Genomic DNA, 25,864 nt, shown 5'->3' with positions numbered 1-25,864 from the left:
GGGTCTCAGGGCCGAGCCAGCTGGTGAACTCTGGTCCTACTCTTGGCTCCAAATGGGCCCCACCAGGGGGCTGAGGCCAGGACTGTGGTCCTCACGGGGCCTGTGAAGGTGGGGGGGGGCGGGGGCACTGGTATGCATGAAGCAGGCATGAAGCGGTATGAATGTGCCGGGCAGAGTGTGTGCAGCTGAGTGTAAGTCTAGGTGGGTCTAATCGTGTGTGTGTGTGTGTGTGTGTGTGTGTGTGTGTGTGAGCACCTTATGCAAAACATGCAGTTGTGGCATGCAATCAGCCGTGAGTGTGGGTGTGAATGTCCAGCTGTGAATGTGCTTGTGTGAATGTGTTAGTGTGAATGTTCAGGTGTGTGTGAATGGGCAGCTGTGACCACGTAGCAGGGCTGTGAGTGCAGGTCTGACCATGGTGTGTGCAGATGCGAACACACAGCCGCCGCCCTGGCTGGCCCCGAGCTCACCTTACATCGACACTCGCCGTTGGTCTTGTTGCAGTCGGGGTCGAAGCCCTTGTCCACAGCACAAAGGCAGGGTCCACACACGGGGTTCCCCCACCAGCCTCGGGGGCAGGGAAGGTCTATCCTGGGGTACACAAGGGCGGGAGAAAGGGTCCTTCTGGGCCCAAGAGACCTGAGGCACCCACTGGGTTCTAGATGCCCCTCCAGACGGCAGCCTCGACTTACTCAGCCTCTGTAGCCCCTCCTCGCCACCCCTGAGCAGCAAGCAGACTACAGACACCCCATCTTTACAGGAATCCCGTGCCGGTGAGGTGCTCAGGGAGGCGGGCGAGCGACATGATCTAGTGGCACCCCAGGGCCTCACCCTCTCGCTGGAAGTGGGTGTCAGAGCAGGGTGGGACTCCTAGCCTCTCCCTATCTGACTGAGGGAAGGGGCTCGGTACAACAGTGGGGGCTCCCAGGCTGGCTCCCCTTAGTTCTGCCATGCTGGAGAGACAGGGGAGCCCAGCCAGGGGGCATCTCAAGAGTTCTCACCTGGGGGGATCTCACCTGCTTCCACCCACGGCCCTCACCTGTCCTCACAGTAGCGGCCTCGGTGGCTGCTGCCACACTCGCATGTGTAGCCCTGCGGGGAGCTGGAGCTGTGCACGCAGGCCGCCACGTGCTCGCAGGGGTTCAGCTCACACACGTCCACGCACCGGCGCCCGAAGTAGCCTGCAGGGCAATCCGACAGGCCATGAGCACCTGGTGCCGCCGAAGCCAGACCAGCTCAGACGGACACGGTGGCCCTCGCACGGGCAAGAAGCAGCAGGGACCCCTGAGCCAGGCCTGGAGACCAACAGGGCTGTCCGGGGAATGCAGGGACCAGCTGGGGAGATTCGACAGGCAGCACCTCAGAGACAAGGCCAGGACGGGGATCCTGGTGGGGTGATGCTGTGTGAGATCTGGGGTTCATCCCGGCTGTTGGTGTGACCCACGTGAAAACGTTTTGTGTTTTTTTTTCCTTTTTATTTTTTGGTTTTGGGATTTGGGGCCACATCTGGTGGCACTTAGGGATCACTCCTGGCTCTGCACTCAGAAATTGCTTCTGGCAGGCTTGGGGGACCATATGGGATGCCAGGGATCAAACCCGGGTTGGTGCCAGGTTGGCCACTTGCAAAGCAAATATCCTACCCACAGTGCTATTGCTCTGGCCCCTAAAAATGACTTTTTAAAATGGCTTTGAGGCCACCCCCAGGGGTGCTGGCTGGACCCTCTTGAGCCTGCCAAGCCTGTGCTCAGCCTTCTCTGGAAAACGGGCTTTTTCCCAGGTCCATTGTCTTACTCATCCAGGGAGGACAGGACTGACCTCACCTCACCCCAGACCACAAGAGACCCAGGGACCCAGGACAGCTCAGAGGCCCAAACACGGGTGGCGGGGGCACCCTGAAGTCTGGGGTCCTGGCAAGGAAGGGTACCCAGACATAGTAACATGCGACACTCAGTCTCCAACAGAGCCCAGGGCTGCGGGGGAGCCAGACCCACCTCGGTCACAGACGCAGGCGTAGCTGTCCCACATGTCGTGACAGCGGCTGTGTGCAGGGCACGGGCTGGAGCTGCAGGGGTCCTCCTGGGTGCAGCCCTCTGTCACCCCAACCTTGACGGCGTCCTTCATGTCCAGCGTGGCCAGGTTGGTGGCCGTTTCCCCCATCCGTACCCCCTGCACGCCGACAATGAGGCCTCATTTAGCTACAGAGCTGGCTTGGGTGATGGGGTCCTTCTGCCCCTTGGGGGTGGGTTCCAGAGTCTCCCCCTAAAGCACCCTACAACTCCACATTCCAAGCATCCCCTGGTTGGTGCCCTGTGGATCTGTGGCCTGGTGGGGGGTCCAGCGGGGTAGGTGGGTGGGAGGTAGGTGGCCCTGCCTGGGCTGCCGGGGGGCTGCAGGGGACCTTGCAGTTCTGTGATGGGGTAGAGGGGGGGTGTGCTCACCTGCATGCAACCCCAGAAGCCTCGTCGCACGGACACCTGGTCCTCAGAGATGCCCCCGACGACCACACGCCTCATCTTCAGCCCAGGGAGCTGGTTCCCAATTTGCAGAGCACCCTGTGGAAGGACGGGGGGGCCCCAGTGTTGAGGACCCTGGCTAGGATCAGTGACCCAAGCCAGCCCCTGTGGCCGGAGAGGGAGCTGGGGTTGTGTGAAGAGGATGGAGGTGACTGTCCCTGCCACAGTGGGAGAAAGTACTGGGAGCCCCAAAGTCACCCAGCATTGCTCTGGGGGGAAAGGGAGAGTTCCTGTGAAAGATGTAAGCAGCAGGAAGATGCCCACAGCTCAGGCTCAGACCTAGGGGTGATGGGCCAGATCCCAGCAACCTGGGAATCCCAGCATCCTGGCAGGTGTGAGGGCTGTGGAAAGGGACCCCAGATAGGATATGAATGTGCTCCCGAAATGCTACTGCTGCCAGAATGTCTTCCCCGAGGTTCCTCGAGACGGAGGCCTGGGCAGCCCCCTTGGGTACCAACACCCCATCTCTGCCTAGTGGGGGGTCCTGGGGAGGGTGGGACCGAGTCCCATCGGCGGCCCCAGCCTCAGGTGGCCCAGGGGACCACGCACACGAGGGGCTCACCTGCTCCATCCCGTAGTCCAAGGTCACCACCGCCAGGTAGGTGACGTCTTTGCCCTCCTTGGCGCTCCGGAGCTCCACCAGCAGATGGCGCCACGCCCCGTCCGTCACGCGGGTCCGGGCCAGCCGCATGGAGGCCACGTCGGCGGGGCCGTGGGACACCTCAAAGTGGATGTGGTCGTCCAGGATCTGGGGGACAGGGGAGGAACAGAGTCGGAGGCTGCGTTGGTGGCTGTCCCAACGGCCGGGGACAAGAGGAGCAGGAAGAAGGTAAAGGGGAGACGGAGCAGCCTCTACAGAGCTTTTCAGGGTGCCAAGGTCGGAGATCAGGAGGACATGGACCAGGAGGGCTCTGCTTCCAGAATCCCCAACATCTGGGTGCTCTAAGGACGAACATCATGCCCAGAACAAGCTTCAGGCGACCGTGTTCAAAGGAGGGAAGAAACAGCAGCTCCGAAGGGGCAAGGGAGGTGTTGGGGTTTTCGGGAGAAAGAGCAGAACACACACAGACCTCAACTTCCTCCAGGGGAACAGGAAGTCACCCCTCCAACAGGTGGTGAGACCACCCCATCCCTGCCATGAGCACAGAACAGAATAGACAGGGCTGGGGGCTGGCCCCGTGGGTGGTCTTCAAGTTTGGGCAGTGGGACAAGGACGAGGATGACGGTTTGGGGCTGATCATTCTACAATGGACCAGCCCCCACCACTCTCCCACTCTTAGGTGCAAAATGGTAACCTCAAAACAGTGCAGAACCAGCACAAAGCAGACACAGAGAAGACGAGAACAGCGTGAGAGGAGAAGAAGGCTAAAGCAGGTTAAGGGAAGTGGGTGGGTGGAACTTGAGCCTTGCAGGCCTCTGACCCTCAATACCCCCATTTGGTTTCCTCTCCCTACACCCCGAGCACCACTACCAGGAGTGATTCCTGAGGACAGAGCCAGGATAGCCCTGAGCATTGCTGGATGTGGCCCCTCAAAAAAATTTAAAAAAATTAATAAAACCAACCCACAAAAACAGCACTAGGGGCTTGAAGCAATAGCATAGCGGTAAGGCATTTGCCTTGCACGCGGCCAACACAGGATGGACTGTGGTTCGAATCCCAGCATCCCATATGGTCCCCCGAGCCTGCCAGGAGTGATTTCTGAGCCAGGAGTAACTCCTGAGCACCAGCGCCACTGGGTGTGACCCAAAAAACAAAAATAAAAAACAAAAAACAAAAACAAACAAACACTAATCATAAAAACAATTACAGAATGAAATAGTAACAGAGAATAACAGAGTGAAAACAGGAACAGTAAAAATCATGGGGGGGAACCCACAAAAATAAAAGCAGTGCAAACAGTAAAAGAGAAATCGTAATAGTGAAAATAAAAATAGAATCAATAACAGAGAAAAATAGTGAATAACAGTAAGAGTGAAATACTAGCAGAGAACTGAGTGAACAGTAAGAGAGAAAACCCCAAAATATGCTAAAATGTCACAATGAAAATAGTAACAAGACAAACAATAAGAGTGAAATTAGGAACAACAGTGAAAACAGACACAGTACAATGAAATCGTAGCAAACAGGAATTGCGAAAACGGTCACAGAATGAAATAGAAACAGTAAAAACAAAACAAAACAAAACAAAAAACACCAGTGAAAACCAAGAAAAATGCTAATGGGCCGGAAAGAGAGCACAGCCCATGCCTTGCATGCTGCTGGCCCGGGACAGACAGATGGTGGTTCGAATCCTGGCATCCCATGGGCCTGCCAGGAGCAATTTTTTTTGTGGCTTTTTTAGGGGAGGGCACACCCGACGATGCTCACGGGTTCCTCCTGGCTCTGTACTTAGAAATCGCTCTTGGCAGGCACGGGGGACCATATGGATTGCAGGGATTCTAAGCACTGTTGGTCCTGGATTGGCTGTGTGTAAGGCAAACACCTTACTGCTGAGCTATCTATCCGGGCGCCCGTTAGCATTTTTCTTGGTTTTCAACTGGTGTTCTTTTTTACTGTTTCTGTTTCATTCTGTGACTGCTTTCATTACTCTCTCCGGTCCCCGAGAGCAATTTCTGAGCACAGAGCAGGAGTAACCGAGGGCCGCTGGGTGTGACCCAAAAACCAAAAAAGAAAAGAAAAATGCTAAAATAGTCCGTGAAAACAGGAACAGAAACATTAATAAAGAGACACCATGTAGGGGCTGGAGAGATAGCATGGAGGTAGGTCTCTTTGCCTTGCATGCAGGATGGTGGTTTGAATCCCAGCATCCCATAGGGTCCCCAGAGCCTGCCAGGAGGGATTTCTGAGCTTAGAGCCAGGAGGAACCCCTGTGACACCCCCCCCAAATGGAAGAGACACATGTAGCAAAGAGGAACAGAATGATTCAGTCAAGGAGTGAAAACCCAGGAAACCTTCACAGTGCAAACAGCAATGATGTTGTTGCCCCTTGGCACAGGGACCTTCCCGAGCCCGGAGCGGAAAGAAAGACGCAGCGATTAAAATTGTAGGCTCTCTTTATTCTCTCAGGAGACAGGAAACTTTTCCAGGGCTTTGTACCCGCCTTTTGTTCCACAGGAGTTGACGTGAACTGGCGTGTCCTCCCCCCTGGTACCCCAGAGGAACCTTCCGAGCAGAAAGGGCAGATGGGGACCTGATAAAGGGGCGCAGGGCCAGGGGATGCCCCAAGAGGTCTTGGATGTACAGGACAATAGAGGTTGATCCTGAGGCAGCAGGGAGCACTCACTGTCACCCCATCTGCTGCAGGAGTGGGTGGAGGGTTTGGGGGTGTCCTGGGGGACCCCAGGAATGTCACAGCCCCTGGGTAGGCAACCCCAGAATGACAGGGTGCCCTGTCATGACCCTCTGAAAAGCCCTCGGGAACTGACCGGGGAGCCCACTGGACCTGTGTTCAGGGCCCCCTGAAAGCTACCAGACATCCGTACTGTCTCGGGGGAGGTCAATGCCAGTCTGACAGAGGCCACAGGCACTCCGGTGCCAGACAGCAGCTTGGCATGGTCCCCCACTGGATACCTGGGCCCTGCACCCCAGCTGGGCCCAACGTCCCCCCTGTAGGCAGGACTCCTGATACTGGGGAACTGAGGCTGCTCTGGGGCATGCCAGGACCCTCCACGAGAAGGCCGAGCTAGGGGCCACCCAGGCCTGCCAAGGGAGTGCTGCCAGGCATCATGGGTGCACTGACTGTACACACATGAATACGGACATGCATGCACATGCTTGTGGAACATGTATAACACAGAGAGACATGCATTTGAGCTATACAAAGACATATACAGAGATGCACATGCATACAGTCCCATAGGCCAACAGGACATGGATGTGCAGGTACATACATGAACAGACACATGCAGAGGAGAGGTACACAGACAACGTATATACAAACACATGGCTCGTGTCTACATGTCACACTATACCGGCCCCTGCTGCATCAGGAGGGGGAGGAAGGCAAGAAGAGTCACCAGAGAACGTTCTAGAAAGATGAGGCCTACGTGAGCCTAACCAGACAGGACTGTGGGGGGGGGGTTCCCTGAACCTCTTTCCACATGCTCCCTCACCTAGGACTGTCCCCCAGCCCTTTGGGGGCTCCCAGGAAGCTGGGGGCATCTGTCCCCCAGGCCTGGCCTTGATCTCATCACTAAGGCTCTAGGGGGCAGCAGCGACGCAACATGGGGGCTCAGCGGGTCAGGGGACCTACATCTCGGGGGCGCAGAAGCAGCAGCAGGAAAACTGCTGAGTGGAGGTGCCCGGTCGCCCCCCTTGGCCGGACAGTCACGACCCAGAGCTGGGGTGGCCCAAGAAGGGGCCTGGATAAGTTCTGCAGGCGCTGAGGGCACCCTGTCTGGGAGGACACCTGCCCTGAATTCAGGGCTTCTGGCCAGGGAGAGAGACAGTGCCTAGTCCGCCCTCCCCATGCCACTCACCTGCAGGAGGAGGCGGGAGGAAGCGCCTGCCCAGGCGTCCAGCAGGACCCCGTCTCTGCGCGTCCTGAACATGAGGCCCAGGAACCAAGGCACTGACACCGTCACATCCAGGTCCTGCCAGGCCACCAGGCTGTCTCCGCTGAAGCGCTGGGGATGAGGCATAGCTGTGGACAGACACATGGGCACGGGCACCCTGTCAGAAGCGGGAGGCAAGACGGGGCAGAGGGAGGAGGGAGGACAAAGGAGGGAAAGGGAGGAGAGAGGAGCAGGGCTGGGCTTCCAGCCTCTTAAGCTGTGGCTGGCGTAGGGAGCACTCCTGGCAAAGTAAGGTTCAAACCCAGGCTCCCATTCGCAATGTGTGGCCCCCCTCAGCCACTTCCCTGGCCAGCCTTTCCTTTTTTCCCCCATTTTACACTTGAGACTCTCCCTGCAGTGCTCACGGCTCTGTGGAACATGGAATGGGACTGGACCCTCCTGTGGGCAGCATCCCCTGAGCCTGGCGAGGCCACAGAGGGCTGTGTGTAACGGGGGGGGGGGGGTGTCTGGGACAGAGCCCAGGAGTGCCGCACGCCCCCTTCCCCTAAATTCAGGGTCTTCTCTCTCCCGAGAAACAAGCACCTGGCTGGGTGGACCCCGATTCCTGGGGCTAGGCCCCTCCTCCTGGAGAGAGACACCCTGAGTTTCCCCAGGGGGCTCTAGGGCTGCACAGGGAGGACTAGAGGGGCACAGGGGAGCCATGAACCCCTGCCACTTGCCTACCAGCAAGTGACTCCTAAACCAGTGCTCCCAAGCAGAAGACACTGACAAGGAAACAGGCCAAGAAGACTGGGCGGCAGGGGGGCGAGGTTGGGCGGGAGGCGGCCCCAGGGATACCATGTAGCAGTGGACATTACTGCTGCATCACTGCTGCAGGTCCATCAGGGGGAGGACCCCTCCACCCCGTGACCCCCCACGTCTGTTTCCTGCTCTGATGACCCCAAACCCGATGCTGTTTTCTCTGGCACGGTAGGGCTGGGCTGGAGCCTCCATAACAGGAACTGGGCCCAGCCTGTGGCCGCAGCCCTGCCCTGCTCTCCTGCCTGCCCACTGTCCATGTGCCACCCAGAGCCAAGCTGCAGGCCCGGGGAGGGGACGGGCTTCCTGTCACCCCAGCAGGCCCCAATCAGGGGGTGCCTGTCCCAGAATGAGCCTGAGGATTTATTTAGGCCCTGGGGTGGAGGCAGGGCACAGCCTGTTTCTGGGGTTGGGGCCAGGAGCAGCTGATGGGGGGCGAGTGGGATGTGGGGGGAGCAGAGTAGGGAGCATGGTGCAGTGCTGGTCCCACCTTGCTCGCAGTTCTTGCCCCCGAATCGCAACGGGCAGGTGCACAGGTAGGTCCCCCACCGGCTCACGCAGGTGCCCCCGTTCTGGCACCAGCTCCCCTCGCAGAAGTTCCTCTGGGCCGTGCAGCCTGGGGAAGAGTTGTGCATGGGCATGGGTGAGGCGGGCACGGAGGTGGGCATGCCTGGGGCTGGTTGGCACTGCCCATCAGCACAGACCAGGAGGGGCCACACTCGGCCACCACCACCCTCCCATGCTGCCCACATGCCAAAACGACCGGCCAGGAAGGGGTGCAGACAAGCTCGAGCACCGAGTCAGGAGTAACCCCTGAGCACCACCAGGTGTGGCCCCTCCCCTCAAAAAAAGAGACTCTTCTGGAATATTCTGAAGTCTCCATAGCAGGTGCCTAATTCCCAAGCAGGGACACCCCCAGCCCCCGGGCCCCAGACCAAGTGCAGTCAGGGAGGGGGCCGAAGGGCCGCAGGTAGATGCACGCACCCGCCCTGGTGCCGTTGTTGGCGATGAAGCTGGCCATGTCCACGCGCTGCCCGTCCACCGCCAGGTCCCGCATGCAGCCCACAAAGTGCCGGTTGTGCACAGGGAAGTCTTCGGGCAGGTCGGGGACGCCCCCGAGGAGCAGCGGCCCTGTCAGATCCAGGGACCTGGGTGACATGGACACGGGGGCACTCGCTCAGACCACTGACCGCGCAACAGCCACAAACAGGCAGACAGGTCGGTCTCCCAGTTCTACCTGAGACTCCGGTGTCCTGTGTGTCTTGGGGGAACATGGCTCAGCTGGAACCCCAGGGATCGTGGGGGACAGAGTCACCCACTCTGATAGCTTAGAACACTCCCAGAATTTTGCGACTAGACATGTTCACCAAGGACAATATTCCACAAGACACTGAACCCCGGTTTGGAGGCAGTTGTGGGGGCCGTGTGGTCAGGGCACGGAGGGTGGACCCCTGGGAGTCTCCTTTATGGGTGGGGCCGTGAGCTCTGGCTAAACAGGGAGGGGACATGTGGCCGCTTAGTGGACAGACATGCCAGTGTGTCAGAATCTTCTGGAACAGGGGCCAGAGCAATAGCACAGCGGGGAGGGCGTTTGCCTTGCACGTGGCCGACCCAGGTTTCATCCCAGGCATCCCATAGGGTCCTCTGCATCTGCCAGGAATGACTCCTAGCATTGAGTCAGGAGTAACCCCTGAGTACCACCAGGTGTGACGCCCCTCAGAAAAGAGAATCTTCTGAAACATTCTGAAGTCTCCACAGCAGATGCCTAATTCCCAAACAGGGCCCCCCCCCAGGCAGGCATAGCCCCCCACTCACTTCTTGGAGCCGCTCTGGGTCCCCTGCGCAGCACAGCTGTAGTTGCCAACGAGGCGGCCGAAACGCACAGCCACGGCGCTGTCACAGCCGTCCACGGCCACCACAGCCACCTTCTCACCCGACGGCCCATGCGGCAGGCCTAGGCGGCCGATGTGGGGCTGTGGGGACAGCAGGGAGATGTCAGGGCATCCAGCCCACGCAGGGGAAAGACATGGGGAGAGGCTGGCACTCGAGACATAGCCCTGGACCCCCTCAGCCCCCCAGAGCAGCCTCCTGGGATTCAGGTATCACACATAGCCAGCAGGGACCCATGGCCCCTCAGACCTCGGGAGACAGGAGGAGCCCCGAGACCAGCGGGAACAGCGGCCGGGCCCTGATTCACCCTCACGGACTCCACTCAGTCCCGGGCTCATTTCTGGCTGCAGGCAGTCCAGTCCTTGAGGCTGGTTCTGACTCAGTTCCCAACCCGCCCTGACTCTGTCTTTTCCTGCTTGTCACAGGACCCTGTGATCCCCTCTTCCTCCTGAGCCCCCTACAAGATCCCCCCAGTGCTCATGAGGGTGGAGATGGTGGCCGAGAACTGACTCAAGGGGCCTGCCGCTGGGCACTAGCCCCTCACTGGCATGTCCACCTGGGCCCTCTAGAGGGTGTCCAGGGGAGGTGTGGGGAATTCACACGGCCACTCAAGGGGAGGAGGACCCAGGATTGTTCCAGACACGGGTCACACAGGGGAGCATGTGGACTCAGGGCCAGGGCACAGGGAACCAGTGGGGTCAGCCAGCAGGTACTCTCTCTGGCAGCATTCCAGATGGGGGTTCGTAGCCCCCCAACTTGCAGCAACACCCCAGGCCTCACTAAAGCACACAGGGACCCCGCCCTTCACCCCCAACTACCCTGAGCCTGGTCCAGGCAGGGTGCCCTGAGAACAGGGAGGCCTGGAACATATTCACTGTATCAGCCTGAGGGAAAGTCCATCTGGAATTTCCCGTTACTCCCCAGAACCGACCCACAGCCAGTCGAGATCACGGAGCATGATGAAGTGAGTCCTTGGGAACTCCGAAAATTGGTAGTGGTGGTGATGGTGGGGTCCAGCCCCCTAGGAACAAAGCTGGGAAAAGGCAGCATTGTGCAATACATAAGCCGTACCATCGGGCCAAGACCCCAGTGCCTGACTGCTTCCCCCAGGCCTAGCACCGGCCCTGGTGGGACAAGCCCCATTGTCAAACCTGCTTGTCCACTGGGGGGCTTCACAGCTGCCCACTGACCTCCTGCAACCCAACCTGTTAAGAAAAATCCAGGGGCCCTTCGAGCACACCTCAAGGTCAGCCAAGCCCCACCCAGCGGGAGCAGCAGGGAGATGGCGAGAAACAAAATCCAGTGTCTGGCAGGGCGCGTCCACACGTCCAGGTGCCCATTATGGGCAGGTAAATGCCGGGTTCGAGGCCGCCGGAGGACCGCCGACGCCTGCCTGCCCCGAGCTGCCTCCCAAACCCATCATTTGTCCCTTTGGGGATGGGGGTGTGGGCCCCGGGGTGGGGGAATCACTAGCTACAGCCGAGACTTCACAAGCCACAGCTGGCACCAACACGGATGAAACTACAGTTTTGTAGAAAACTTGCAGCTCATGGTGGGGGGCAGCTGGTGATGGGTGGGTCGGGTGTGGGGGCCTGACCCCCTCCATCCACGGGCAGCAGAGACAGCGAGATCCTCAGAACCGGGGGGGGGGACCGAGAACCCTACATGCATACACCTGCAAAGCTGAGGCGGGAAACGGAACAATCTCGGGGTTTCTCCCCACGGCGGGGTCTGTCTGCCTCCCTCCATCTCCTGGCTCGGCCCCTCCCTCAGACCCTTCAGCTCCCCTGGACATGGGTGCAGCCCCCTCCCCGCCCCCTCCCGAGGTACAAAGCCTCGGTGCCGCCTTGTGCTCAGGTTTCAGCAGCAGACGGTCCGGTCTGTCCTCGCTGGAGCTGGTGGGGTTTGGTTTCAAGAGCTGAATGGGCTGAGGGAGACTTGGGGTGCCCGGAAACCAGACATTGGGATGGGGAGCCCCAGGAAAAGAACAGCCTTGCTTGGAGAGACACCAGGAAGTGGCCCCGGTGGCAAGGGACTGGAGTGCAGCTGGACGGGGAGTAACAGTGCCGGGGTCATGGGGGACAGGGCAGAGGTCAGTAGCGAACGGGCAGACACCAGGTACCCAGGATGGTGGTATCACAGGCAGGAGCTGGGAGACTCCCCCAAAAATAAAGAACCCGGCGGATTCCTGATCTGCCCCTCGCCTGCTGCCCCTGCCTCACCCTGAGGTTCAGCCCCTGAGTAAAAGCAGACAGTAGGGTCACGGGGACTTCCTGCCCCTGTTTCGTGACACCCTCCAGCCATGAACATGTGTGAATGCATGTACACACATGCAGAAACCATGCCAACACATGCATGAACATATCTGGGCGCATGTATACACATGCAGAAACAACAGCAACACATGCGTGACCTTACGTGAACATACATGAATACGCATGCTCCACACCCTCCTCCCAGGAGTCCCAAGGTTGCCTCAGAGGCTGCCCCTGACCCCCACCCGGGGATCCCAGAGAGGAGAGAGGAGCCACACTTGGCTTAAGCCCGGGGCGCAACAGAGGGCGCCCCGAACTGTGACCCCAGACTCAGCAAGCGGGGTCCCCACCTCACCCCATGCAGGAATGAATGTCCCTGTCCGCCTGTCCGGGGCCAGGGTTAAAGTGGGTCCCACGGTGGGTGCACCAGGCCAGGCAGAGCGTGTCCAGAAACAGCCAACGCCAGCAGCCCATCCACTTCCTGCCGCCTGCCCTGCCCTGCTGTGGGAAGGAAGTGGGGGCCCAGTGCTGAGATAGGGGACATGGCCAGTGGGGTGCACCTAGGCCACAACCCAGCTCGCTGCCACCTTCCTCCACGGCAGACCCCTGGGTGGGGGTGTCCCTGTCCCCGGCGCTCCAGGAGGAAACTCCAGAGACCCCGTTTAGGAGGGGACAGTGAGCAGCAATGGGGCCCCATCACCCTCAAAGGTGAGATGCTTCTACCAGGACTCAGCTTCCTGCTCCCAAGTGGGCGACAACACCCTCGGGGGCTCTTCGATCATCTAGGGGAGCAGCAGAGGCCTCGGGTGCAATTGGGGTTCCCTTTCCATTTGTTACCTGACAGTAAATTTTCAGAACTGCAGAATTTCTCCTGGAAAGAGGCTAAGTTTCTGCTCTAATCCAAAGAGGAAATTTTTTTCTGGTTTGTTTTTGGGGCCACATCCAGCTCAGTGGTTCCTCCTGGCTCTGCGCTCAGGAACCACTCCTGGCATGCTCAAGGGACTCGATGGGACACTTGGAATCAAACCTGGATTGGCCCTGTGTAAGAGAAACGCTCTCCACGCTGTGCTATTACTCTGGCCCCTAAAGAGAAAATGTTTATACAGAAAGCAAAATGGAGCAGCCACCAGAGCTCTGGGTGCTGAGGGGAGACGGGCCACGTTCCTTTACTCCCAGAGGGGTCACTGAGGGTCCTGAAAATGACCACTGGGATGTCTAGGACCTGTCAAAGCCACGTCTCCCCCACTGTGGCCTGGGCTGGTGTTTCAGGGGCTCAGGGCAGGCTGGAAGCAACCCCCAGCCCGCCAGCATGGTAGGTGGGCAGGTGATTGGAGACGCACAACTGTGAAGGGTTGCAGAGAAAGCTGGATGCTGGTCACCCAAGGTGAGACTCCCCAGCCCAGATGTGAGCTTTGACACATGTAATCTGGGAAATCCTAGCCCTACCCAGACCCACCCACCCCCCAGGCACTGGTTCCTTCCCTACCTCCAGGCCAACCCCTCGAGGGCCATCTGGGCTGCGATCGGGGAAAACAGGACTGGGCACCCGTCTCTCAGGGTGTCCCGCCCGCCTTCCCCACTCTTCCCTCAGCCCTGGCCCATCGGATTCTGAGACACAGGGTGGCCCCTCCCTCTGGGCCTGCTTTACCCCATTAGGGACACCAGCTCTGGGGAGGCGCTGGAAATCCCACCCTCCACAAGCCCCTGGAAACTCAGCACAGGGCACTTCTCACTTCAAGTGACGCCAGCCCCTGACCCACACGCAGGGGTTCCTGGGGGATACAATCATACCCTGCTGCCTACCCCAACCCCCATGGGTCCTGAGACCCCACCACCACCACAGACACTAATCCACATAGTGCTCAGGGGCGCTGGGCCACCCCGGTGCCTCTCCCCACCTTGCTCCCCACCCTGCTGGGGCCACTGGGTCAGGTGTGTGTGGGCCGCATGGTCCTGGGAATGGCACCGAGGCCTCCTCAGGACTGAGCCCAACACAGAAACTGTCAACTTCAGGAAAAGCTTCCCAAAGGCCACTCAAGCCCCAGCTATTGAAGGGACGGGCAGGTGCATCATACAGGGTGACAGGCTCATGGCTGTCACTGAGGATGTGGACACATGTGGGGGTGTAGGGAGAGGAAGGGGCAGGGACCTAGAGAAGCTGGGGGAGAAGGGGGATGGCAGGCCTGGGGGGACCATCAGAGAAGAAACAGAAACTTGGGTTGCCCTCAAGGCACCTCAAAGCCCTCAAAGCCCTGGCTGTGGAAATCAAGGACCAAGAGGGAGAGAGAGAGACCCTCCAGAAAAAATCCCACTCACAAAATGGCTCAGATCTTGTAGGCAGAGTAATTGACAGGTCCCCTCCCAGCCACAGAAAATTGGGAGGTTTTTTGGTGGGGATGGTCACACGCCCAGAAATGCTCAGGAGTTACTCCTGGCTCTGCACTCAAAAATCACCCCTGGTAGGCTCGAGGGATCATATGGGAGGCCAGGAATCAAACCACTGTCAGTCCTGGGTCGGCCGTATACAAGGCAAACGCCCTACCCCTGTGCTATCTCTCTGGCTCCAAAATTGGGTGTTTAGATCCCCAAACCATCAACTGCGTTTTCTTACAAACCCTGAAGAGCTATATAGAATGAAACCCTAACTGGCTCCAGGCCCCAGCATTTCTTCCGGGGAGCCTGGTTACCCCAGGAGCGAGCCGGCCTGTGAGTGAATAAAGCACTTCCCAGCCGTGGCCCCGGAATGAATAAGCCCTTTCTAGGCAGAGGGGCTCGGGTGGCCTCCAGCCCTGCCCCCACCCCACCCCACGCTGCAGCACAGACTCGGGGGGCCTGCATCTCCCTCCCCAATCAAAGCCCAGTTTCAGAAAAAGATCCCTGACCTGAGAGTTTGTATTTCAGGGTGCAGAGGGCTCAGGACGGAGCCGGGCTGGCTGCTCCGGGTGGGCACGGGGGTGGGGACCCACCTACCTTGTTGTAATATTGCACCTGCACGCTGTGCCACCGCCCGTCACTCACGCCCCCGGGGACCTGTGGGGCCACTGTGGTTGTCGTCTCTCCTGCGGGCAACAGAGGAGGCGGTGGGGAGGGGCCAGCCTGGAGCAGAGCTGCCTGCCAGGGCCGATGGCACCTTCAACAGGACGGAAATACCAGCCCTTGTGGAGTTTCTATTTTTTGGGGGGCCACACCTGGCAGCGCTCAGGGGTTCCTCCTGGCTCTGTGCTCAGGAATCACTCCTGGTGAGATCGGGGGACCCTATGGGATGCCGGGGATCGAACCCGGGTCGTCTTCACGCACAGTAAATGCCCTCCCGTGCTGTGCTGAGCTCTGGCCCCCATGACTGAGATTTTCAGCAGCCCCACCCCAGAATAGTCAGGGCACCAGAGCCTCGCCCGTTCCCTCTGTGAACTCTGCCCCACAGCCTCTTCGCCCTCCTCTGCCCCCTGTGCCCCCTGGCCCCCGCCTACCTGCGGAGAAGGTGAGCTGCACCTGCTCGCCCACGATCTCCAGAGCGATGAAATCGTGCTTCTCGTTGAAACGCCCGTTGTACAACAGCAGCGCGTCCCTCTCCTGCGTGGCGAACCTGAGGGCCGGGACACGAGTGAGCCGGGGGGGGGGGGTGTCAGGCGAGGCCATGCAGGGTGCCAGGAGGCTGGCAGCAGGGACAGGTTCTGTCCAGCAGCTCAGAGCTCAGGCCTGCTTTGTCAGAGGCAGCAAAAAGGGCTGGGGCTGTGAGGGGGGCCGAGTGGCCGGCAGACAGTGGCCGCAGGATCTAGAATGAGCAGGTCAGAGGGCAGGGCACAGGGAGCTTGCACACACACCAGGCAACTCACACACATGCACACACATGGTCACACATGCCATATACACGCTAACACACACCTACACAAGGAGCACCTGATTGGGAGCACTTATGCCAGCGGCTCTGCAGCCCCACTTGCTTCCAGAGGGGACAGAGCAGCCCCAAAAGGAGTCAGGGGTCCTTCAGGGAAGGGGGTGCTGGCTCCAAGCTGCTGGGAAGGGTCCCCACACAGGGTGTCTGCGGGCCACCGAGGTGCCCAGCTGGACACCCAGGACAGAATCGGTGGAATGAATGAGTGGGGCCAGTGGGAGGGTCAGGGGTGTTTGGTGGGCGGGGCCAGCTGGAGGACGGGGCTAGTGGGAGGGGCGTGGCTAGAGGGCAGGCTAATGGTTAGTGGGCATGGCTAATGAGGGAGGGGCTAGCAGAGGGCAGGACTAATAAAGGGGGAGTGGTTAGTGGGCAGGGCGGGGCTAGCAAGAAGAGGCATGATTGGTGGTTGTGGCTAATGAAGGGAGGGGCTAATGAAAGGGGCGTGGTCAGCTGAAGGCTGCTAGTGGAAGGGTGTGGTTAGTGGGAGGGTGGTCTTTGGTGGGCGGGGCAAGCGAGGGGGTGTCAGAGGGTGTGGCCTATGTGTGGGCGGGGCCACCGAGGGGTGGGGCTTGCGAGAGGAAATGGCCAGTGAAGGGAGGAGCAAATGGACAGGGCATGGTTGGGAGAGTTGGCAGAGTTTGGGCAGGGGGAGGTGGTGCCAGTCGGGGAGCAGGGCCAGTGCCCCAGGGAGGGGCGGGGCAGAGCATGCAAACTGGGAATAAAACACACCTACCTTGATATTATTAGGTAGTATCTAATAATATCAGATGTTATATTATTATTTATTAGGAGTCTGAAATCCCCCTCCCACCCTGGTCCTCAACAGCCCCCTCAGACCTGAGGATCCCTGGTAGGGGTTTCTAACACCCCAAGTCTCCAAGGCCTCCCCAGGCTAAGAAGTCCCAGCAGCCTGAGCCCTGGGACCCAGTCAGTTGGGGTGGGGGGTCTCACCCTAAGAAGTGGGGCCCTCTCTCTCCCTCCCTCCCTTCCTCTCCACAGCAAGGCTCTGCTGCCCCCTCCGCAGGGGCACCCAGGCCTTTTCGGGAGCACCAGAAAGCACAGTCCAGTGTGTATGTATGAACTCGGCCACCACTGAGAAACTGGGGTGAGAACATACCCCCCAGCTGGGTAGAAGGTGGGTGGGAGCATGCGACAGAGGGAGCATGGAACAGAAACGTCCAGGCTGCCTTCCTGACATCAGGAGGGAGGAATCACGCCACATCCTCCAGCAGTCTCTGCTGCATCTGTCTCTGGGGCCCAGGTGGGAACTGGGCCAGCCCGCACCCCTGGAGGGCCAAGGGGGGCCCAGGGGGCGGGTGCAGAGGGGCGGGAGAGCAGACGAGAGGCAGAAACAGCACCCCTGGCTCCTCCCTGGCCTTGGCAGGCCGAAACAAAAGGGCTGGCCAGGAGGGAGGGCCAGGAGATGCCCACAAGCCAGGCGCTTGGCAAACACCGTCGAAAGAGGAGCCGCCTGGGGCAGGAAACCTGCAACCGAAGCAGGCCGGCCTCTGCCCCTGCCCACCTTTCTCACGGTGGGGAGCCCCTGGGGAGGCGGAGGCCCGGCCCCCTGCCCGGTTGCCCAGTGGTGCTCGCCCCACCCGGCTGGGATTTTGCAAGACTCAACTCTGAAGTCATCTTAGCCACTGCCAGCAACTCTGGACTCAGGAGCACTTTGGAACATTTTAGTTTTTGTTTTTGGGCCCCATCCAAAAACTCTGGCCTCAGGAACTTTTGTTCCTGAGTCACACCCAGCAGTGCTCAAGGGTTCCTCCTGGCTCTCTGCTCAGAAATCACTCCTGGCAGGCTCGGGGGAACCTATGGGATGCCGGAGATGAAACCTGGGTCCATTCCGGGTAAGCAGCGTGCAAGGCAAATGCCCTACTGCTGTTCTATTGCTCTGGTCCCACTTGTGGAACATTTTTGGAGGCCTGGAGCTGACATGACCACTGAGCACACCCATGCAGGGGTTTTCTGTTTTTTGTTTGCTCGGGGTGCTCAGGGGTTCCTCCTGAATCTGCGCTCAGGAATCATTCCTAGAGGGCTTGGGGGATCCTATGGGATGCGGGGGATGGAACCAACCCAGGCCGCTCGTGTGCAAGGCAAGCGCCCTCCCCGCTGTGCTCTTGCTCTGGCCCGCATGAGTTTGTTTTGTTTCAGTTTAGTTCTGAGGTCACTTTCAGAGATGCTCAGGGTTGGGTGCTGGCTCTGAGCTCAGGGAGCACTCCTAGAGGTGCTCCGGGACCCTGTGCAGTGCCGAGGATCGAACCCGGGCTGGATGCTGCATGCACAGCCAGAGCCCTCCCTGTAGGCCTAGGTCTCAGCCCTGGAGGCTCACTGACTATTGGGCGACACCGAATCCTCTTTCCTATTGTCCAAGGGTCTGCACAGAGGACACTCAGAGGTCACGCAGTGCTGGGCGGGACCCCTGGACCCCTCGAGCCGTGTCCCTGACTCCCAACTTCTTCGTAAGCTCAGCACAGAGTATCAGGCTTTGCCAGTTTAAGGTGCTGGATTTGACCCCAGCACTACTGAAGAGAAACGAAAACTGGGGGCCAGAGCAAAAGCACAGTGTTAGAATATTTGCCTTGCATACGGCAGACCAGGAAAGGACCAGGGCTCGATTTGCGGCATCTCATAGGGTCCCTCGAGCCTGCCGGGAGTGATTTCTGAGCCCAGAGCAGGAAGAACCCCTGAGCATCACTGGATGAGGCTTCAAAACAAAAACAAACAAAAAACCAAAAAAACTGGGGTCAGAACAATAGGACAGCGGGGAGGGCATTTCACCTTGCACAAGGCCAACCCGGGTTCTATCCTGACATCCCAGAGGGTTCCCTGAGTACTGACAGGAATGATTCCTATGCGCAGAGCATAGGACATAGACAAAGAAAGCTAAATCTGTAGGAAACAGGGTGCAGAGGGTGTGGATATCATCCTGGGGGTCCCTGTTTACAGGCACCGAGTGGAACCCAGACCAGGGGAGAGTTCTCAGGGGGAGGCACAAGGCTTGTGAGTTCGAGACCCTGAGTTGGATACCCAGCAGGGTTTTGTGAGTGTAGCCCTGGGGAGACCCCCACCCTGCACAGCTGACAGACCCCACAATCCCACATCACGAGGATCTATCTCTCTCTCTCTCTCTCTCACATTTCTGAAACCCCAAGGTTGAGCAGGGTGACCGCCTGGTTTCTGGCCTCAGGGCCTGGACCCCCCGCCCGGGGGAGCCCCCCACAGTGCCCCCCCACTCACGTGAGCGAGACGGAGAAGTGGAAACGTTGGCGCAGGCCTCTGAAGGTGACGAAGGAGCGGGGCGGGAAGGTGCGTGTGGTCACCTCGCAGTAGGGCCGCTCGTAGGCGCCCGGGGGGCACACGCAGTGGAAGCCCCCGACGAGCAGGTTCACACACGTGCCCCCATTCCGGCACACGCCGTTGGTGCAGCGCCCCGAGCGCACGCTCACCTCACAGTGCTCCCCTGCAGGCCAGAGCAGAGTGTTTCAGGGGGATGGGAAAAGGGGAGCAATGCCTGGGGGGGCTGGGAGCCAGAGCCCCTCATCCTCGAGAGGGCACATGATCCCGGGTACTTGGCACTACCATGCATGGCTCTGTCCTCAGAGGGCAAGCGGGGGGGGGGCCCCCGGGGACCCCATTGGTGTCCCCTTGGGACAGAGGTTCAGTCTTGGGTCCAGCCCTGCTCGAAAACCGCTGGCTGAGTTGGCTCAGCAACCTGGGGCTCACACACGCCCTAGTCTGTGGTGGTTGGGTCCATGCCGAGCCCCAAGGCTGCCCCTGTGGGTCCCCCAGCGGGCTGAATTGGACACTGACCCACATCTCTCAAAAGAAGCACAAGACAAGGGGGCCACAGTTTCAGACTATGTGGGCCCTGGGGGCTCAGATACTGTCTCCCACAGCATCGGCTGTGCAGGGAAATCACATTCCACGGGGTCTCAGAACTCTCTCAGGATCGGTGACCTAATGGGACCCTCCACCTTCCACAGAGCCAGATGGCCCCCATGGCCACCAGCACCCCTTTACAGCATCGTGATCCTGGGTGGGTGTTGACATTTTCACATCAGGGACGGCGGGGCCCTGAATTGGCCAGATATTCTCCAACCTCTGGCTCCCAAAATTCGTGTCCGACCAGCCTCGCAGTGAATAACAAGGACAGAATCGTGGCCCAAAGGCTACGTCCGGAGAAACCAGAGAAATAAAACACACCTACCATGGTATTTGTATTAGGGGTCTGAAATCCCCCTCCCACCCTGGTCCTCGACAGCCCCCTCAGACCTGAGGGTCCCTGGCAGGGGCTTCTAACACCCCAAGTCTCTGAGGCCTTCCCAGGGTAAGTCCCAGCGACCTGAACACTGGGACTCAGCCAATTGGGGGGTCCCACTCTCAGAAGTGGGGCCCCCTCTCCATTGGTTAAAATGGGGCCCGAGCAAGAGCACAACGGGGAGGGCATTTGCCTTGCACACTTCTGACCTGGGTTTGATCCCAGCATCCCATAGCATCCCCTGAACTTGCCAGGAGTGACCCCTGAGCTCAGTACCAAGAGGAACACTGCTGGGTGTAGGTTTAAAAATCCCAAAACAGCAAGGGGTTCCCAAGGGCAAAGCCACCACAGGCCTGGGGGTTCGAGATGCTTCTTGTCTATCCTGCATAAGGCCCCTCTCTCTCAGGGGATCACACCCCCAGCTGACCGGGCTATGTGTTGGAGGCTGGCCTTGTGCTCTGGAACAGCACGGGGGAGGGGGGCAGGCAGCAGGACAGGGGGCCCACCCACATCCATCTGAGGGTGTGGTCCGGAGGGGCTGGACTGGGGGGAGGGATGGAACTCAGCTGCAGGCTGGGACCTGAGGGTGTAGTGGGGAGTAGGATGGGAAGCCGGGGACACCCTGGACCAGGCAGGCAGCACAGGTGCTCAAGGCTGGGAAAACACACAGGGGGTCAGAGGGGGGAATTCGGGGTCTGGGCTTGTCTCTGCGAGCAGGGTGGGGGGCCCAGGGGTGTGGCCATGGTGAGGGGACGGCCATGCTAGCTCCTGCCCACAGCATGCCCCGACACCCCAGGAATGTGCATGTCGCCCCCAGCGCAGATTCTTCCGTGAGGCTCAGAAGGCCCGGGACTCCCGCCAGCCCAGAGGACGATGAGTGCTGCAGGCAGAGTCCCCGATGGATGGACCAACCGACCGACCAACCGGCCAGCCAGCAGTGTCTCTAGCTCCTGAGACACCCGAGCCCAGGAAGGGAGGGACAGAGGGACAAATCCTAGGTGGGGTCAGCACAGAATCTACCCATGGCCACACTTGCTTCCTCTCTTCACCAACATCGTGAACAGGTGCCCCATGGTGTCCACAGCAGGGGCCCACACGGGGCCCCAACAGGCAGGGGGATGCCAAGATGATGGGCCCCAGGTCACTGCCAGGATTAGGTCACTGCTGGGATTAAGGGTCCCAGGTCATTCTGGTCTCTGGGGACCTAGCAGAGAAGATGCTCAGTCTGATAATGGGGAGGCTTCCTGCAAGATCCTGGGGTGGGGCCAGGGCAATGGCACAGCGGGAAGGTATTGCCTTGCACGGGCAGACCTGGATTCGATCTCTGTGCCCTCCAGAAGCTATCCCTGAGCAGCACTGGGTGTGGCTCCAAAACAAAACAAAACAAAACAAAGATCTATGGGGACCCAGACTAGCCCTATGGAACTCAGAGTCGATCTCCGGCACTCTATATGCCCTCGGGAGCACTCTCAGGAGTGATCCTGGGCACCATCAAGCACCGACGGGCGTGGTTTGATCCCCTGGCATCCCATATGGTCCCCCAAGCCAGGAACGATTTCTGAGTGTATAGCCAGGAGTAACCCCTGAGCGTCACCAGGTGTGGCCCCCAAAAAGCAAACAAACAAAAAAACAACAAAAAATAAGTATGACCCCAAACCCAAAAAGTAAATGAAATAAAAATTAAAAAAAAATTAAACCTTCGATCCCGGGTTTCGGCACCAAAAAAAAAAAAAAATTAAACCCCCGGGCCAGAGAGATAGCACAGCAGTAAAATTTACCTTGCACGCAGCCAGCCCAGGATGGACCCCGGTTCGATTCCCGGCAGTCCATATGGTCCCCTGAGCCTGCCAGGAGCAATTTTGAGCACATAGCCAGGAGTAACCCCTCCGCGCCTCTGGGTGTAACCCAAAAACCAAAAAAAAAAAAAAAATTAAACCCTAAGATATCTGTGAAATGTAATGAGAGAAGATAACAATGCATGTCACATCTCTCTTACAAAAAATTAGCAAAAGACATTGCTGGCACCCAACACTGGGTGGGGCCTTCTAGAACCTTACAGAAACTTTCAGAACCTTCCCAGGGCAGGGGCCAGCTGTGGCACTTGAGTGATAAGAGGGCAGCAGGGGAGGGGGCAGTGGGACACGGAAGAAAACAGGGGTCATCTGTCTGTTCTCTGATCCCGCACATGCCAGCACCAGGCCTGACAGCACCCAGATTCCATGTCCTCCTGCCTGCAGGATTCCAGCACCACTGTTGTGTATGTCAACATTTTAATGGGATTATTATGTTACTGACCCTACCCTGATCGGTGATTGTGCCCTACTCTAGGGTGTGACCTGGCATTCTGCCCCCACCCTAGGGTCGTACCTGATTCTGCTCCCACCATTGGGTGGTACCTGATCCCACCGTTGGGTGGTACCTGATTCTGGGGCATAAAAGCAAGGGTCTGTGGAAGGCGAGAGGCTTTTGGTCCTGGACCTATTCTTAGGTCTTTTGGCTTTGGCCTCTTCACGGAATAAAGAGCTATTTTCTTCCGAAGCCTGACTGCCTTTTTGGCTTTCTTCCCGCCGCATTCACCTCAGAACCGCCGGCTGAACAGGGTAACAGACGTTGTGTCCGAGCTGGAGGAGAAAGGCCTCATCCTCTATCCTTCCATCAGTCAACCTCTTCAGGGGCTGACTTGCAAAACACCACAAGCCTTGGATCAGACTGATGGGACTTCTGGGAGTTCTCGGCCCCCCCCCCCACTGCACCCGCTGTCTGACCCTCACGAGAAGCCTAGGTTTCCTTCACCCTGGGCCCCGTCCAGCTTCCCAGGCACAAGGCCGAGGCTCGGCTTACCGGGGAAGAGGATAAACCCTGGCTGACAGGTGCTTTCAGCGGGAGAAAATGAGCCCAATTACCAGTCAAGCAGAGGGAGCTTCAAAGGGGCACCGTGGGGTGACCGTCTCGGATGGGGCATTGCAGCATCCGGAGACACAGACACGGGGCTGGCCATGACTATCTCCCCGGGCCTCGCTGTCCCCCTCTCCGGAAATGCTCCTCAAAGCAGGAGACTGAAAGTTCGGGGCATCTTCACACACAAAGGGGCTCTTCAATAGTCCTGGGGCCAGGGGAGGGCAGAGCCCTGTCCAGGCTCCATCTAGGGGCAAGTCTCCAGAGCAGAACTTTGAGGGGCTAAGGTGCCACTTCACCCCAAGATGTGGGAAGGAGCTTTCAAGCCCCCCTAATGCACCATCCCAGGGGCCTCCCTCCTGCTGGCCCTCCTCAGCACCAAGAAGCAGGAATTTTGGGGTGATCCCTCTGGGGTGCTGGGAAGAAGCCACACACACAGGTGGGGCAGGCTGGTGGAGACGGGGTCTAGGAGAGGGGTGCAGCCCACAGCCGGGCACTACCACCACCACCCCCTTTTCTGCCCCAAGCTATCCTTCCCACTTCCCCTCCAGCTCTGCCAGCTCCCCACTTCTTTCCTGCCTCCCAAATACCTGCTAATACCATCACCCCAGCCTAAGCTCCTCAAAGCTGGAGGCAGGTGAAACCTTCCAGGTGCTTAAGAGAACAATGAACCCAGAGACAGAGGCTCAGGGCCACTTCCAGGCTGAGCTGCCACCTGCTCCCCAAACACAGGTGCCAGCCAGTCGCCTGCCAACCTGCTCCAGAACTGTGACCCCAGATGGAAACCCAGAGGGCGGCTTGGGGGTGGAGGCCATTCCAGCCCGAGTCAGATGGACGCAATAGAAGACAACCCCTCAGGATTCATCACCTGAGCTGGCAGGACATGGAGTCCCCAGAAGGGGACTTGCTGGTTTTGTTTGGTTTGGAGTTGGGGGCCACACCCGGGGGTTGCTCAGGGCTGTTTCCTGGCTTTGCACTCAGGAATCACTCCTGGTGGTGCTCAGGGGACCTATCTGTGTGTGTGTTGTTGTTGTTTTGTTTTGTTTTGAGGCCACATCTGGAAGTGCTCAGGGTTACTCCTGTCTCTGTGCTCAGAAATCACTCTTGGCAGGGTTGGAGGACCATATGGGATGCCAAGGATTGAACCAGGGTCAGCAACATGCAAGGCAAATGCCCTCTTTGCTGTAAGATTGTTTTGCCTCCATGCTTTAAAAAAATTTGGTGGGGCCGGTGAGGTGACGCTAGAGGTAATCTGCCTTGCAAGCGCTAGCCACGGAAGGACCCCGGTTCGATCCCCCGGACTCCCATATGGTCCCCCAAAGCCAGGGGCAATTTTGAGTGCTTAGCCAGGAGTAACCCCTGAGCATCAAACGGGTGTGGCCTCAAAAACAAACAAAAAAAATTGGTGGGGGGGTCACACCCAAAAGCACTCAGTCGTTACTGCTATCTCTGTGCCCAGAAATCGCTCTTGGCAGGGTCAGAGGACCATGTGGGATGCCAAGGATTGAACCAGGTTGTTCCTGGGTGGCTGTGTGCAAGGTCTTACCACTGTGTTAACTCTCTGGCCCCATGCTTTAAATTTTTTTACTTTTCACTTTTTGGGCCATGCCTGGGGTTGCTCAGGACTTATTCCTAACTACACACTCAGGAATCACTCCTGGCTGTGCTCGGGGCTGGGGGGACCAAATGAGATGCTGGGGGGATCCAACCTGAGTCGTCCTTGTGCAAGGTCAACGCTGTCCCACCATGGTCTCGCTCCAACATCCTTGGGACATTTTTCGCTCCCCCCCACACACCCCTCCAGGGGCTGCAACCCCCTGCCCACTCTCACCCCACAGAGTGGGGGACCAAGTGCAGGGAGGGAGGGAAAGAGGGGGAGGCCCGACCAGGCGGGGGTGGGGGTGTTGTCTTACCCGTGAAGTCCTGCAAGCACTCGCAGGTATAGCCGCCCTCACGCCGACGGCAGCGTCCGTGGGGCCCGCAGGGGCTGGAATAGCAGAGGTCGATCTCGGTCTCGCAGTAGTCGCCGGTGAAGCCGGGTGGACAGCGACACCGCAGCCCAGCGACGGGGTGGATGGGCCGGAAGAGCACGGTGGCTGAGCTGAGGAAGGGCGCGGAGCTGTCGAAGCGCAGCACAGACACGCACTTCATGTAGTTCTCGCAGGGCTCGCGCAAGCAGATGTTGTCGTCGAAGGGCAGCACCCGCTGCGTGGACACGGCCGCCAGCAGCGAGCGGTTGAGGTAGAGGCGTTCCTGCAGGTCCTCGGAGGCAAAGAAGCGCTCCTCGCGGCCACCGCCGGGCTGCAGCGCCGAGAAGCTGACGTTGAGAATGGCCGTGTGCACGTCCGTGTCGTTCTGGACGTTGAAGACGAATACGTGGTCCTTGGAGGTGGACAGCACGGCGGCCACCCCTTCCACGAAGAGCCCGAGCAGCGGCGACAGGAAGCGCTCCTGCCACATGTTCTCTAGACGCACCGTGATGCTACTGCTCAGCATAGCGTCCGTGATGACCGTCACCCGCAGCGTGCAGAGGGCCGACACGCTGTGGACACCGTCTGCGGGGACAGGGGCAGGGTCACGGGCAGCTCGGCCGCATGCCAGGGCTGCCCTCCCCGGGTCCTGCTTTCCTGTCAGCCTGGCTCAGGTCCTCGGAGTCCAGCCAGTCCCCCCGTGACACACCCCTGTTAGGGAGAGTCACCCCAAGACCCTGAGCACAGAGCCCATGCCTGCACCACAATTCCCACATTCTGGGACTGCTCTGAAAGGAAGTCGAGCAGGGGTGGGAGTGGGGGGTTCTGAGCTCAGGACGAGTTTGAGGCCACAGGGGCCGAGGGAACTGAAG

At 59.1% G+C, this 25,864-nt stretch overlaps 1 protein-coding gene across 1 annotated transcript in view; it reads right to left on the bottom strand.

Annotated features, from left to right (window-relative positions):
• Window positions 1–25,864, bottom strand: part of CELSR1 (cadherin EGF LAG seven-pass G-type receptor 1) — a 56,369-nt gene that overhangs the window by 14,335 nt on the left and 16,170 nt on the right. Inside the window, 13 exon segments of the mRNA XM_049771509.1 lie at window positions 471–591; window positions 1,040–1,181; window positions 1,992–2,166; window positions 2,439–2,552; window positions 3,076–3,261; window positions 6,993–7,156; window positions 8,317–8,442; window positions 8,811–8,974; window positions 9,642–9,799; window positions 14,942–15,030; window positions 15,439–15,554; window positions 19,107–19,329; window positions 24,936–25,577. Of these exon segments, the coding sequence (XP_049627466.1) occupies window positions 471–591; window positions 1,040–1,181; window positions 1,992–2,166; window positions 2,439–2,552; window positions 3,076–3,261; window positions 6,993–7,156; window positions 8,317–8,442; window positions 8,811–8,974; window positions 9,642–9,799; window positions 14,942–15,030; window positions 15,439–15,554; window positions 19,107–19,329; window positions 24,936–25,577 (2,420 nt within the window).

The sequence above is a fragment of the Suncus etruscus genome, chromosome 4 (genome assembly GCF_024139225.1).
Source record: "Suncus etruscus isolate mSunEtr1 chromosome 4, mSunEtr1.pri.cur, whole genome shotgun sequence".
Lineage (NCBI taxonomy): Eukaryota > Metazoa > Chordata > Mammalia > Eulipotyphla > Soricidae > Suncus > Suncus etruscus.
Note: the sequence above shows the minus strand (reverse complement) of the source record. Positions and strands in the feature narration are given on the sequence as shown.